Genomic DNA, 11,239 nt, shown 5'->3' with positions numbered 1-11,239 from the left:
CCTCCCAATGGCTCTGCTCCTCTACAGGACTTACCCCCTGTCTCAGCACGAATATCATCAGTGAATATAAAGAAACTTGCCTCCTAATTGTCCTTATCCCTAGGGTCTTATACCATAGCGAAGAAGACTTCTTCCTCCGTCTGGAAAGAACTGCAGCTCCTGCCCTTCTGCAAAAGCGAGAGCCCATCACCGTCCTTACAATTGCCTCCCTCCTAGGTCTTGCCGGCGCTGGCACCGGAATCGCTGCGTTAGCCAGTCAAGGCTCCGCCCTAACTCACCTCAGGGCGGCTGTTGACGAGGACATTCGCCACCTACAAAACGCTATTTACCATCTAAAAAATTCTGTCAATTCCCTCTCTGAAGTCGTGCTCCAAAACCGCCGAGGTCTTGACCTTCTCCTCCTCAAAGAAGGAGGCCTCTGCGCTGCCCTAGGAGAAGAGTGCTGTGTTTATGCCAATTCCACAGGTCTCGTCGAGGACAGCCTGAAAAGGGTCCGAGAGGGACTGGAAAAGCGTAAAAGAGATCGTGAAGCCACCAGTTATTGGTCCAGTTTTTTCACTCCCATCCTCCCATACATCCTTCCTTTTCTTGGCCCCCTATTAATAATTATTCTAGCTCTCATCTTAGGACCCTGCATCATACGCAAAATTGTCCAGCTTGTAAGAAAACAAACAGATGCCATTTTTTCCTCGTTCGTGCAAATCCAGTATCAGCGACTCGCCACCTCTGACGCCCCCCACTCCAAGATGACAACCAACCCTCCGCGACCTCAACGCCACCGGTCAACCCGCCGACCGCGAGGCCCTTCTCAATCACCTGAACATCGCTCTCGCCTCGAGTTCCAGCTTCTGTGAACCCCTGAACTTTAAACCCCTGAACTTTAAACCCCTGAACTTTAAACCCCTGAACTTTAAACCCCTCACCTTCGCCCAGCCCGCTGCAGCGAAGCCATTGTCAAGCGCCCGGGCACCACACCAACACTGAGCTCCAGCCTCGCTGAACCACCGTCAACCCCTTTTTCCCTTCCCTGACCTCCCCCTTCCCTCACCCTTAGCGGACCTCTCCGGTAAAGCCTCTTCCTCTAATTAGAAAAGAAAGGGGAATTGCGGGGACTGAGCTTGTGCCTCGACTTACCAGGCCTGGGCCAGGGGACCTGATCACCCCCTGGGGAGGGTAGTAGGTACGGGCGTGAGTGCCCTCTGCAGCCCCCCCGAGCCTGAGGAGCGAGGTCAAGGCAGCTCCCTTTTCCTCACCCAAAATGCCACTGGCAGGGGAGGCTTGCCGGAGGAAACCGCCTTTCTCCCAACTGCCCTTTCCCCACTTCCTTATCTTACCCACTCGCTCCCTGGTGCCAAGGCCACTCCTGCCACCGCCAGTGCGCATGCACCGTGGCCGAAACAACCCCCGCCCGTTGCAACGGCTCCTGAATCCTCTCAGAACCAATCCTAGCCCCTCTCCCTTCAATATTGCCATTTTAGGCTACTTCACCTCCTTTCCAGCCCTGCCCCTCTTACCAGCCTATATAACCTGTAATCACCCCTGAATAAATCTCTTTGGCGCATACTCCTACTGGATGAAGAGTGTTTTTGTCCTTATCGCCGCCCTCCACACCTTGCACGCCTCTCGCCGAGGACTTTGGCCACGTCCTCCGCCTCGCCCTCGCCTCCGGGAAAGAGCCCCCGCCGCCGGTACCCTTTAAGCAGCCCCGAGAGCTGAGGGCTCGGCTACCGGCCGCCACTCCCCCTAGAAGCAGTAACCCCGACCGCATAAGCGTATTAAATGAAAGATTCATGGTGCAGACATGTTTTCTTTCTTTCAATATGAAAAGAAAGAAAGGACCATAGTTGAGCTTCCTTTAAAGTTGAGACCATCATAATGGCTGGATTTTGGGAACAGTGTAGCACAGATGTTGAGCATATGTGCTCCAGAGATGGACTGATGGGGTTAAATCCCAGTTCTATCATCTACTAGCTGTGTGGTCCAGAGAAAGATTTTCTTTCTTTCTTTCAACTTTATGTGCTTCAGTTTCCTTATATTTGAAAACTGAGACTGAATTTGGCTTTGGTGCTCCTTAGAATACTTAAAATGAAATTGTAGCTCTAAGGCAATCTACTGGAAAATAAGATATTCTATTTTTCAAAAGCTCAATGTAGTTTTAGCTATTGTAGTCAGAGAAAAAATTTGTAATTTTCTAAATACTTGGAGGCTTTTGCTTAATTTAAATGTAGTCTCTCCCTGTCACTGGGCACATTGGGAAACATGCATCTCAAATTGCTCTCTCTTTAAATAATAGTGTAACAATTGGAATTGACAACAGCATAAGTGAATTCTAGAAGAGAGCATTTTATCCCCAGTCCCTAATCCTCAATAAATATTGAATTAATTAATGAATCAACCAGGCAGTTTGATAACTTGTATGGTTTATTGAAATGTTTGTATGGCTTATCAGAGGTATGCTGTTATATTATTTTTAAACAGGGCAAACTAATTCTCTTTTAAGTGCATAGAAGTATTACTAAATTTCTTTTCTTTCAGGAAAGCAAGTGAGATGACTGTAAAGAAAATTATGGGCTGAAGGGAAATATCTCTAGTGTTGGCCTTGGAGACGGTTCTGATTGATTATGTTTTTAAGCAGCATATTCTACAAAAAAGGGTTTCTGAGCTGTGGAAGACCCAAGATCCAGCACTCATAAATGAGATGATTTTAGGTATAGACAGATGAATATTTTACAGAGTTATGAATTTAACGGGTATTTTAAAATGTGACTAGCATATCATATCGATCTAGCCTCTACTCCCACTTGTTCTGGTAACAGCTCCCAGACTTATCTTTGGGGGTTGCTGCTCCATCGTGGAAGTCAGAGTCAGTCTTGTAGTAAATGTCATCAAAATGTTCCTCCCTTCACTGGTCAAGGTGTAAGACAAATACATGTTCTGTATCCAAAATTCTAATGAAGTGATACAAAGTTTTAAGATCAATCAGCCCAAGCACTGAAAAGACTGTTTGATGATTCCTGTTCCCTCCATATCTGGGGCTGTCCCAGCTTGTCTTTCCTAACATGTGCTTCCTTGGCTGACATATATATTCCAGAAATTATCCTGTATCTTTACAATATACTTATTAAAAAAACTATGCAGCCACATGAGGTTTGCTGATTATATTTAAATAATCCTCTTTCAACTTAGGTGTCCGATATTATTGCTTTAGAAAAAGATAAGTAGTATTATAACACAAAATGAGTTGTTTCAAAGAAAAAATCTTAAGTACTTCTGCAGATGATGGGCAGATATAGCAAAAATTGTGAAGACGGGCAAATGACTTTGGCTGAGAAACAACATCACAAAAAAATTGCCATTAAAAATTGCCACGGTATTTTTAGGGATCAAAATTGGTGTATCTTGAAAAAACTTTAGAGAATCAGTGATTATATTATTGATCTGATCCTACTGATCAGAAACAAAAAAAATATGGATTGGGAAAAGATACTCTAACATATTGATGATGTTGAAGACACAAAACAGATAACTTTTGAAAAGGGAATAGTGTTATTTCCTTGGTCAAGACCTGGCCTTTTTATCTAAAAACAATTATTAATATCATAGAATCTCATTTTGCTTTTTCCAGATAAAATATTTTATTATTTTTGACATTATAATCTGTCAATCAAGCCAGGAATTAACGATGCAGATAATTGTGCATGTATGTATGTGAACCAGGGCCATGCATCTGAGACTCGATGCTTCTTTTTAGAAGTGTTAGTGATTTTCAATCCAGCTTCTACCCGAAACATTGTTAAAATTGCCATGAATACCTATGTGTCCCAACTCCAAGGAGCAAGTTATGACCCTTTAATTGCCCCTCTTGCCTTGAGGTCTGAGTTCTGGTTTGGATGTGAAATATCTGAAGGTTGAGGACTTCATTCCAACTCATTTTATTTTTTTATCAACTGTCTTCCTTTTTATTTTAAAAATATAATTTTTAAATTTGGGGATGAAGTTTGGACTAAATATTTTGGTACCTGAAAATATTTTCAGCAATTGTTTTTTCCAAGTAATCACTCTCAGGGAAATAGTGATAAGAGGTGCAGGTCTCTTACAGTCTCCCAAATAATCGACTCTAAGGAAAGAAGGTTTGGGAAGTAAGATATTACTTTGAAATGACATAACACTGAGCAATAGATTACGTTTCCAATATGACCTTTATTGAGCAAGTACTGCTGTGACGGTTAACACCAGTCAACAAAAGGTTGCGAACTGTGCATGTCAACGAGGTTCTCCCATGAACAAAAGTCCATTTTAAATGCACCAGTGAGGTAAACATAATTATTCATACGGAGCTTTCTTAAGGCTACGAGAGTTCTGTGTTTCCTTTATTATTTTTGGCTCAGTTGGTTCTTTGCATAATACATCTCAAGACATCCCCCCCTTAGTGCCCCCCTTCAAACAGCTTAGGAAATTGGCAAATTCCCCAGGTACATACGATATCATGCATTTGAATCCCTCAAAGACTGAGGAGGGTGCACCCTGAGCTTGCATGCAGTTCCCTCATATTGCACAAAGTAAAATGCAATGTCTGGAGCCCCCATGGGAGAACCCGTTCTGTTTTGAAGCTGTCAATCACATGCATTTTGAAATTTTCATATGGCTTTACCTTTTGCAGTGGTTTCAAATCTTAGTCACTCTGGGTGACTTCCTTTACTATGGCATGTGAAGTGACCTTTTCTACCTTTTTAGTAGACACTAGTTTCTCCTCAAAGGTCTCCTCATGCTCTTCGACCTTTTGAGTGACGGTTACAGATTTAGTGATGTATTTGGTAGCACCATCTCCTCCCTCACTGGTGATTGTTTCCACCTTTTTGGTCACAACCACTTTCTCCTCACCCCCTTTCTTTTCATCTACTGGGCTTACGTCTAAACCATTTGTGACCACCCCTTTCTCCTCTTCTCCTCCACTGCCTTTTTCCTTAGTTTCCTGCTCTCCCACCTCTTTTCCTTCCACCTCCCCATTTATAGCTATGTCTTCCTGCATGGATTGCTTTGAACCCTGATCGCTCCCTTCCTCCTTACTCCCTCCCTCCTCTTCTGCTTTCTCCTTCTCCTGTGGCTTCTCCTCCTCTTTAGCCTCTTTCTCCATTCTCACCTTTACTGATTTGGTGACGGTGACTACCTCCTCCACAGCTTCCTTTACTGGGGATTCAGCTTTCTTCTTATCTGGCACGTCTTTCGGTTTCTCTTCCTTTTTCTCTACCTTCTCTTCCTTGGGACTTTCTTTTACTTCTTCTTTCTTTTCTTCCTCGGCTTTCTGTTCTTCCACTTTCTGTTCACCTTTTCCAGCTCCAGCTTCTGTTTTTGGTTTTACCTCTTCCACTGGTGATTTTGGCACTGGAGACTTGGCTTTCTCTGGCTTTCCCTCCGTGACTTCTGCCACCAGCTTCTCTTTGGTAGCTACTTCTTCACTTTCTTCCTCAGTTTTCTTTTCCTCCTTAGCTTCAACTTCCTCTCCTTCACCTTCAGCCTCTGTTTCTCCTTCTTCTTCCTGCTCACCTTCCTCTTTTTCACTGGATCCTTCCTTCTCGGATCCTCCTTCTTCTGCTTGGTCTGATTTAGCACCCTCATCTTCTTCCTCTTCTTCTTCTTGGCCTTCTTCCTCCTTTTCCCCTTCTTCCTCTCCTTTAATTTTGGGTGCAGTAGGTTTCACTGGAGACTTTTTGGTAGCTGCAACTTCTTCAGCTTCTTGTTCCTCCTCCTTTTCTGCTGCCTCCTCTTCCTTCTCCTCTTTCACGGAAACTGCCAATTCCTCTGCAATGGCTGTCAGGGCTTCTTCCATTTCTGACTTCTCATCCTCCACTTTGGTTTCCTCTATGATCTCCTCAACAAATTTGTGTTGGACCTTTAGCTTGGGAGCCTCCACCTTGGCTTTCTGAATCTTACTAGATATTGTAACTGAGGGCTGTCGGTATGTATAGAGTGGCCCAGTGATGCTTCCTGAAAATGTGCTAAATCTGGTCTCTTCACCCTCCAAAAGTTTTCTGAGGAGAGAAGCAAGGACAAGACATAATTAAAATCTCATTAGGCCTCCTGAGCTTCATCACATTCTGGGTAATGCAGTAGTCACCTTTGAATAAATGGAATTGCATAAATAAAAGATTCCATCAAGCCAATGTAATTCTTACAATACCAGTGTGTGGTCTCATATTCAGTGACAGTGATAGATCCTCCTTGATCGTCAACCAATTGATTGCTGCAGTAATTTACCACACCCAGCTCCTGAGTCTCAACCCTGCAGCATTCCATTTGGTGCAACATGAGTATGCTAAAAATGTGACCTAGTGGCCAGGGACAATTTAGTGACCTCCACGAACATTTGGACTTTCAGAATGTATACTAATTTTTTTTAGCAAATATAATTGTTCGAGAAGATTTTAAAAAGTTAGCATATTCTAGAACTTAAACCATATCAATTTATACCTATGAGCTAATATGGGTGTGTCTATTCAATACAATTATTCTGCTTCCTTGCAAAGATTGCTCTGTGAGTGCAATTTATAATTATCTTATTGAAAGTATAAAAACTATTCAATCAACTATTTTCCCCCTTTGAACTTAGTGAGTAGGAAATTCACATGTTAATAGACATCTTTTTTTCTGTCTTTCTTTCTGTACATTTATCTGTACCTACACATACATATGGCATATATCTAGATATATAATATAATCTATACTATACTGTATAGTACATTATATAACACATCTAAATTACATATAATAAATATATTTCTATTGCAATATATCAATCTTTATCTATTCGCAGCCAGATGATGGCAACAGTAAGCTATAACAGAGAAAAAGAGAAGTAGAATGCCCTGATGTTTGTCCTTGACATAATAATAAAGTTGAAAACTGAAACCACCAAGTGAAATATTGAAAATTAAACATCTGTTTTTGCTTCAAACATGCAGAAAACATTTCCACTAAAATAGAAAATTTAAACATAACTGTTGAAATTAATCAGCCCCCTACAAGTAATTCAAAACACTTCATTTCAACTAATGTTCATTCTCTTAAAGCTGTGTGAAAAGTGGTGAAGCCACATTTGCAATTTCTTAGAAAATATTTCTTCTTAATTAAGAAAGAAAACCAAGCACTGCTTTAAGACTCCTGCAACCTGCCTGCTTTAACTTAAGAGGTGAAGGTTCCACCTCAACAGCCTCTGCACTGCGATTAGTACTGCGGCCACGTCTGCAGGGAGCACTGTACCTGTATGCAGCGATCTCGATATCCAGAGCCATCTTGACATTGAGGAGATCCTGATATTCTCGCAAATGACGAGCCATTTCCCATTTTGTGCCCCGAAGCTCATTTTCCAGCTGCTGGATCGTGTCCTGAAACAAGTACAGGAAGCGTCTGTAGACTTACCCTTCCAAACCCCAACTTCCTTTGCACATCGTTCACTGTCGCTCGCTCATCCCTCTAGCCTGCCTCCCGCTAGCTCTGCAAACCTCTTGGACATCGTTCCCAGATTTTTTTTTTTTTTTTTTAAATCTAAGGGATTCTTAGACAAATAAACAAGATCAATAAGACATTTCCTGGACACGTCCACGCCTTGAGACCAGTCAACCCAGAATATGTCTCAACAAGAAATAAACATGCATGGGGGAAATTCACGATTGACACTGCGCTTCCCATCTGAGCCCTGTGGAGTGAAGCCAATTTTGAGAGTTCTTTTGGTCACAACCCGAAAAGTAGAGAATACATGCGTTTCTGCAAAATCTATCCTTAAAGCTACTGCCTAATCGACTATCTACTTTAAACGCCCAACCGTGCAAAACTAAAAGTCCCTAGAAAAAGGAAGCACTTCCTTTTTTTCAAAGGTCAGGGCTGTTCAGCAGTGTTTGATGGATGGGGAAGGAATGTGGTTGGGATTAGGACCGGCGAGGACACTTGGCAGTAACTAACTTGGGTCTGTGCGCGCGCGCTCACAGGCAAGCGGCCACCAGGGAGCGCGGCGGAGAGGGCTCCTGGGCGCGCGCGCTAGTGTCGGGGGCGCGCGGCGCTGGCGCTGGCGCAGGCTGGCCACGCAGCCGCGGTTCTTACCTGGTAGCTGCTGAGGTCGTGGTTGTGGCGCTCCTCGATGTCGCTGAGCTGCCGCTCTAGGGATTCCTTGGTGCCACGCACCGATTCCAGCTCGATGCTCTTGGACTGCAGCTGGCGCCGGTACTCGGCGATCTCCTCTTTGGCAGATCGGATGGCCTCCTTGTTATGTTCGGCTGCCTCGGTGAGCTTGGCGTAACGGCACTTAAACCATTCTTCAGCCTGGTGCATGTTTTGGTCGGAGTGGCACTCGAGCTGGGAGCGTATCTCCTTCAGCGCCGACGAGATGTCTGTTTTCAGGTAGTCTTTGCGCTCCACGCTGATGTGCGACGCCTGGATCTGGGCCAGCAGGTCTGCCACCTCCTCCTCGTGATTGCTCCGCAGGAAGGCCACTTCATCCTGCAGCGACTGTACCTTCTTGTCCAGCTCCACCTTCACCAGCGACGCCTCCTCTATGTCTTTGCGCAGCGCGCGGATGGCGGTCTCGGTGTCGTCGCGCAGCCGTGCCTCCTCCTCGAAGCGCTCCTTGAGCCGGTGGATGTCCTCCTCCAAGTGGTCCGAGTCCAGTTGTACCTGTGCCTTCTCGTGGTTCACCAGCTCGAGTGTGGCTCGCAGCTCGCGGATCTCCTGGTCGTAAGCGTCGCCCAGCTGGGCGTGCGAGGCCTGTTTCTGCCGCAGTGCCTGGATCTCCGCCTCGATCTCCTTGTTCTGCTGCTCCAAGTAGTGCACCTTCTCGATGTAGCCCGCGAAACGGTCGTTCAGCCCCTGCAGCTGCTCCTTCTCGTTGGAGCGGGACAGCTTGAAGTCGCCGCCGGGCCCCGAGCCACCGTTGAGCAGAGATGAGGACTGGCTAAAGTCGAGGCTGCTCTCGGCCGAGCTGAGCATGGCCGAGCTGTAGGCGAGGCGCGGGGCAAGAGCGCTGCGCTTGTAGGACGAGGACACGGTGCTGGGCGAGCCGCGGGACCATGACTGCGAGCGGAAGCCGCTGGACGGGGAGCCGCTTACGCGACCGAAGCTTGAGCGAGTCTCGGTTACCCGCCGGTAGGCGGACGGGTTGCCCAGCGAGTCCAATGTGTAGCTCATCTTGGCGGCCTTGGGGCGTGTGGCTGTCACAGCGTTCTGCCGGCCTAGCCGCAGCCCATTTATAGCCGCGGCGGCTGGTCCCGGGCCAGCGCCCCGCCCCGTGGAGGCGGCGGCCGAGGAGGCGGGGACTGCGGGCACCCGGGGCTGGGGTGTGGGGGTGGGGGTAGGGGGGCGCTTAGCGGTGATTCAGCGCCCGCTCCACGTGGGCTGGTGCCGCAACCGGCCCGGGACTTCGCTGCCCTGGTCCGGTCCGTCCCTCACAGCTCCCCTTTCGGTTCCAGACCACTTGTCGCCCCGCAATCCCCTTCTCTCCTTTTCTCTTCACCTTCGGATAGCATTTTACGCTCTCGGTGCGAACATCCATCCAACGCCCTTTCTTTGTCTAGTCATTCCTCCCGCCTTTCGGGCGGCTCTTCTCCAGAACCCCTGTGCCCTTGTTCTTCTTTAGCCCTTTCCGCTCTTATCCTCACGGCTTTTTCTTCTTTTTGTCCTTTCTCCATTACTTTTTTTCCTTTACCCATCTTCTGCGCTTACTTACTGCCCTCTTTTTAGCACCTGTTCTCTCTCCCACTTCTAGCCTTTCTTAGTCCCACTCGCCCCTCAGCCCCTTCCTCCGGGAACTTTTGCTTCCTATTCTTTCCTCCTCCCTTTCCCCTTTCTCCCCTCCCCCTCCATTTCTTCTCTCCCCTCCCCCCACCCTTTTCTTCCCAGGCCTCCCTCCGCTTCCCCCCAGTCCTTGTATTAAAGCGGCAGGAGTAAGCGCAGGGGAGTTGGGCCTAGCAGGGGTTGGGGGGAAGACTGAGGACCGGTCGGCCGAAAGGTTTCGAGAAGGGGACAGAGAGAGTGGGGCGGGGTAGTTATTTCTATAAAAAGTGGGATACGGCGATACATTCCGCTTAACGTTTGGGGGACGTCAGCAGCTTCCGCAGGGGCAGAAGGTAAGGCGCTCGTGCTCTCTGTGGCGCCGGCAGCACCAAGGACAGCGCCCAGGCCCGCGAGCCTGGAGATTAGCGGTCCCCGGGGCTTGACACCCAGAATCGCTGGTCTGGTTGGCAGGGTTTCCCCTCCTTCTCCGCGAGTGAATACAGTTAAAGGGTTAGTGGCTCTGTTTTCTAGAGCCAAGCTGGGATAGCACGCAAAGACTTCTCTGCAATGCAGAGTTGAAAAAAATGAACAGATTGCAGATTTCGAAAACAACCAAAATTCATTAAAGTCAGTTAGAAATAATATACTTTAGCCCAGTTTGAGTTGCCTAACATAAGACGCATGCAGAAAATAGCGAAACAGGGCCTGAAATTTGAAGGTCAAACATTCCTTGGAAAGGGGAATTTGAAATCTGCTGTGATAAAAAGTCCAGAGAAACATAGTTTATGCTACGTTTGATCACTAACAATTGCCTTGTCATCTTTCAGTTCAGTACTCTCTATAACTAGCTGCGAAGGTTGAAAAGGCATCTGAATTAATTTAAAAGTTGCCAAAAAGATTCAGCACAACCTTGAATAAAATCAGATATTTCTCTTTTAAATGCAATATATTTCCCCATTTAGATATTAATGACTGATCTGGAATAGGTTTCCCATATCTTTAAACATGTTTATTTAAATAAAAAAATCTACACAGACTGATACATTGCTAACTGTTAAACTGTCCTTTATTTTGGGTAGTGCTTTGGGGGTAATTCAGGGTAGAAAAGTTCAGAATACTGCAAAGTGAAAAATAGAATGCAGGACTAATGACAGTGTTTCCCGGGACCACAGGCACAAGTGACTGCCTGTGAAATGCTTGCTGAGCTTAGAAGAAACCACAGCTTGTGAAAAGTAGAGTCTCCTGACTTTAACTAGCTTTTTTTCACTGCAGGCTTTCTCTACTCCCTATTTTATTAAATGACACAGGTGATATTAATCAGTAAGTCATCATAAAAGACCTGGGTTTCTAGTGAAAGGTTTTTTTTTAAATAAGATGTCTTGGCCCATTTGTATTTTAAAATAGAAGGGGTTAATTTAAGGGGCTACTTTTAGTTCATTAATGTGAAACTGCAGCACTGCAAGCTGTGTGGGGGAAGGAT

At 46.0% G+C, this 11,239-nt stretch overlaps 1 protein-coding gene across 1 annotated transcript; it reads right to left on the bottom strand.

Annotated features, from left to right (window-relative positions):
- Positions 1-4,184: 4,184 nt before the first annotated feature.
- NEFM (neurofilament medium) lies at positions 4,185-9,254 on the bottom strand. The gene is made up of 3 exons (XM_037812992.1): positions 8,095-9,254; positions 7,258-7,382; positions 4,185-6,029 (listed from the first exon to the last, which is right to left on the bottom strand). Exons 1-3 carry the CDS (start codon positions 9,172-9,174, stop codon positions 4,673-4,675), a joined length of 2,562 nt encoding a protein of 853 aa, XP_037668920.1. The 5' UTR covers positions 9,175-9,254; the 3' UTR covers positions 4,185-4,672.
- Between the last annotated feature and the right edge of the window lie 1,985 nt (positions 9,255-11,239).

This window comes from Choloepus didactylus, chromosome 20 (assembly GCF_015220235.1).
Source record: "Choloepus didactylus isolate mChoDid1 chromosome 20, mChoDid1.pri, whole genome shotgun sequence".
NCBI lineage: Eukaryota > Metazoa > Chordata > Mammalia > Pilosa > Megalonychidae > Choloepus > Choloepus didactylus.
The sequence above is the reverse complement of the archived record's forward strand: the minus strand, read 5'-3'. Positions and strand labels throughout refer to the sequence as shown.

What these genes read in the sequence shown, in the direction of transcription:
- NEFM (XM_037812992.1), bottom strand. Translation starts at nt 9,174, where the DNA reads ATGAGCTACACATTGGACTCGCTGGGCAACCCGTCCGCCTACCGGCGG. An exon ending in ACGACCTCAGCAGCTACCAG is followed by an intron (nt 7,383 to 8,094) that starts GTAAGAACCGCG and finishes TACTTGTTTCAG; the next exon opens with GACACGATCCAGCAGCTGGA. An exon ending in ATCGAGATCGCTGCATACAG is followed by an intron (nt 6,030 to 7,257) that starts GTACAGTGCTCC and finishes TTCTCTCCTCAG; the next exon opens with AAAACTTTTGGAGGGTGAAG.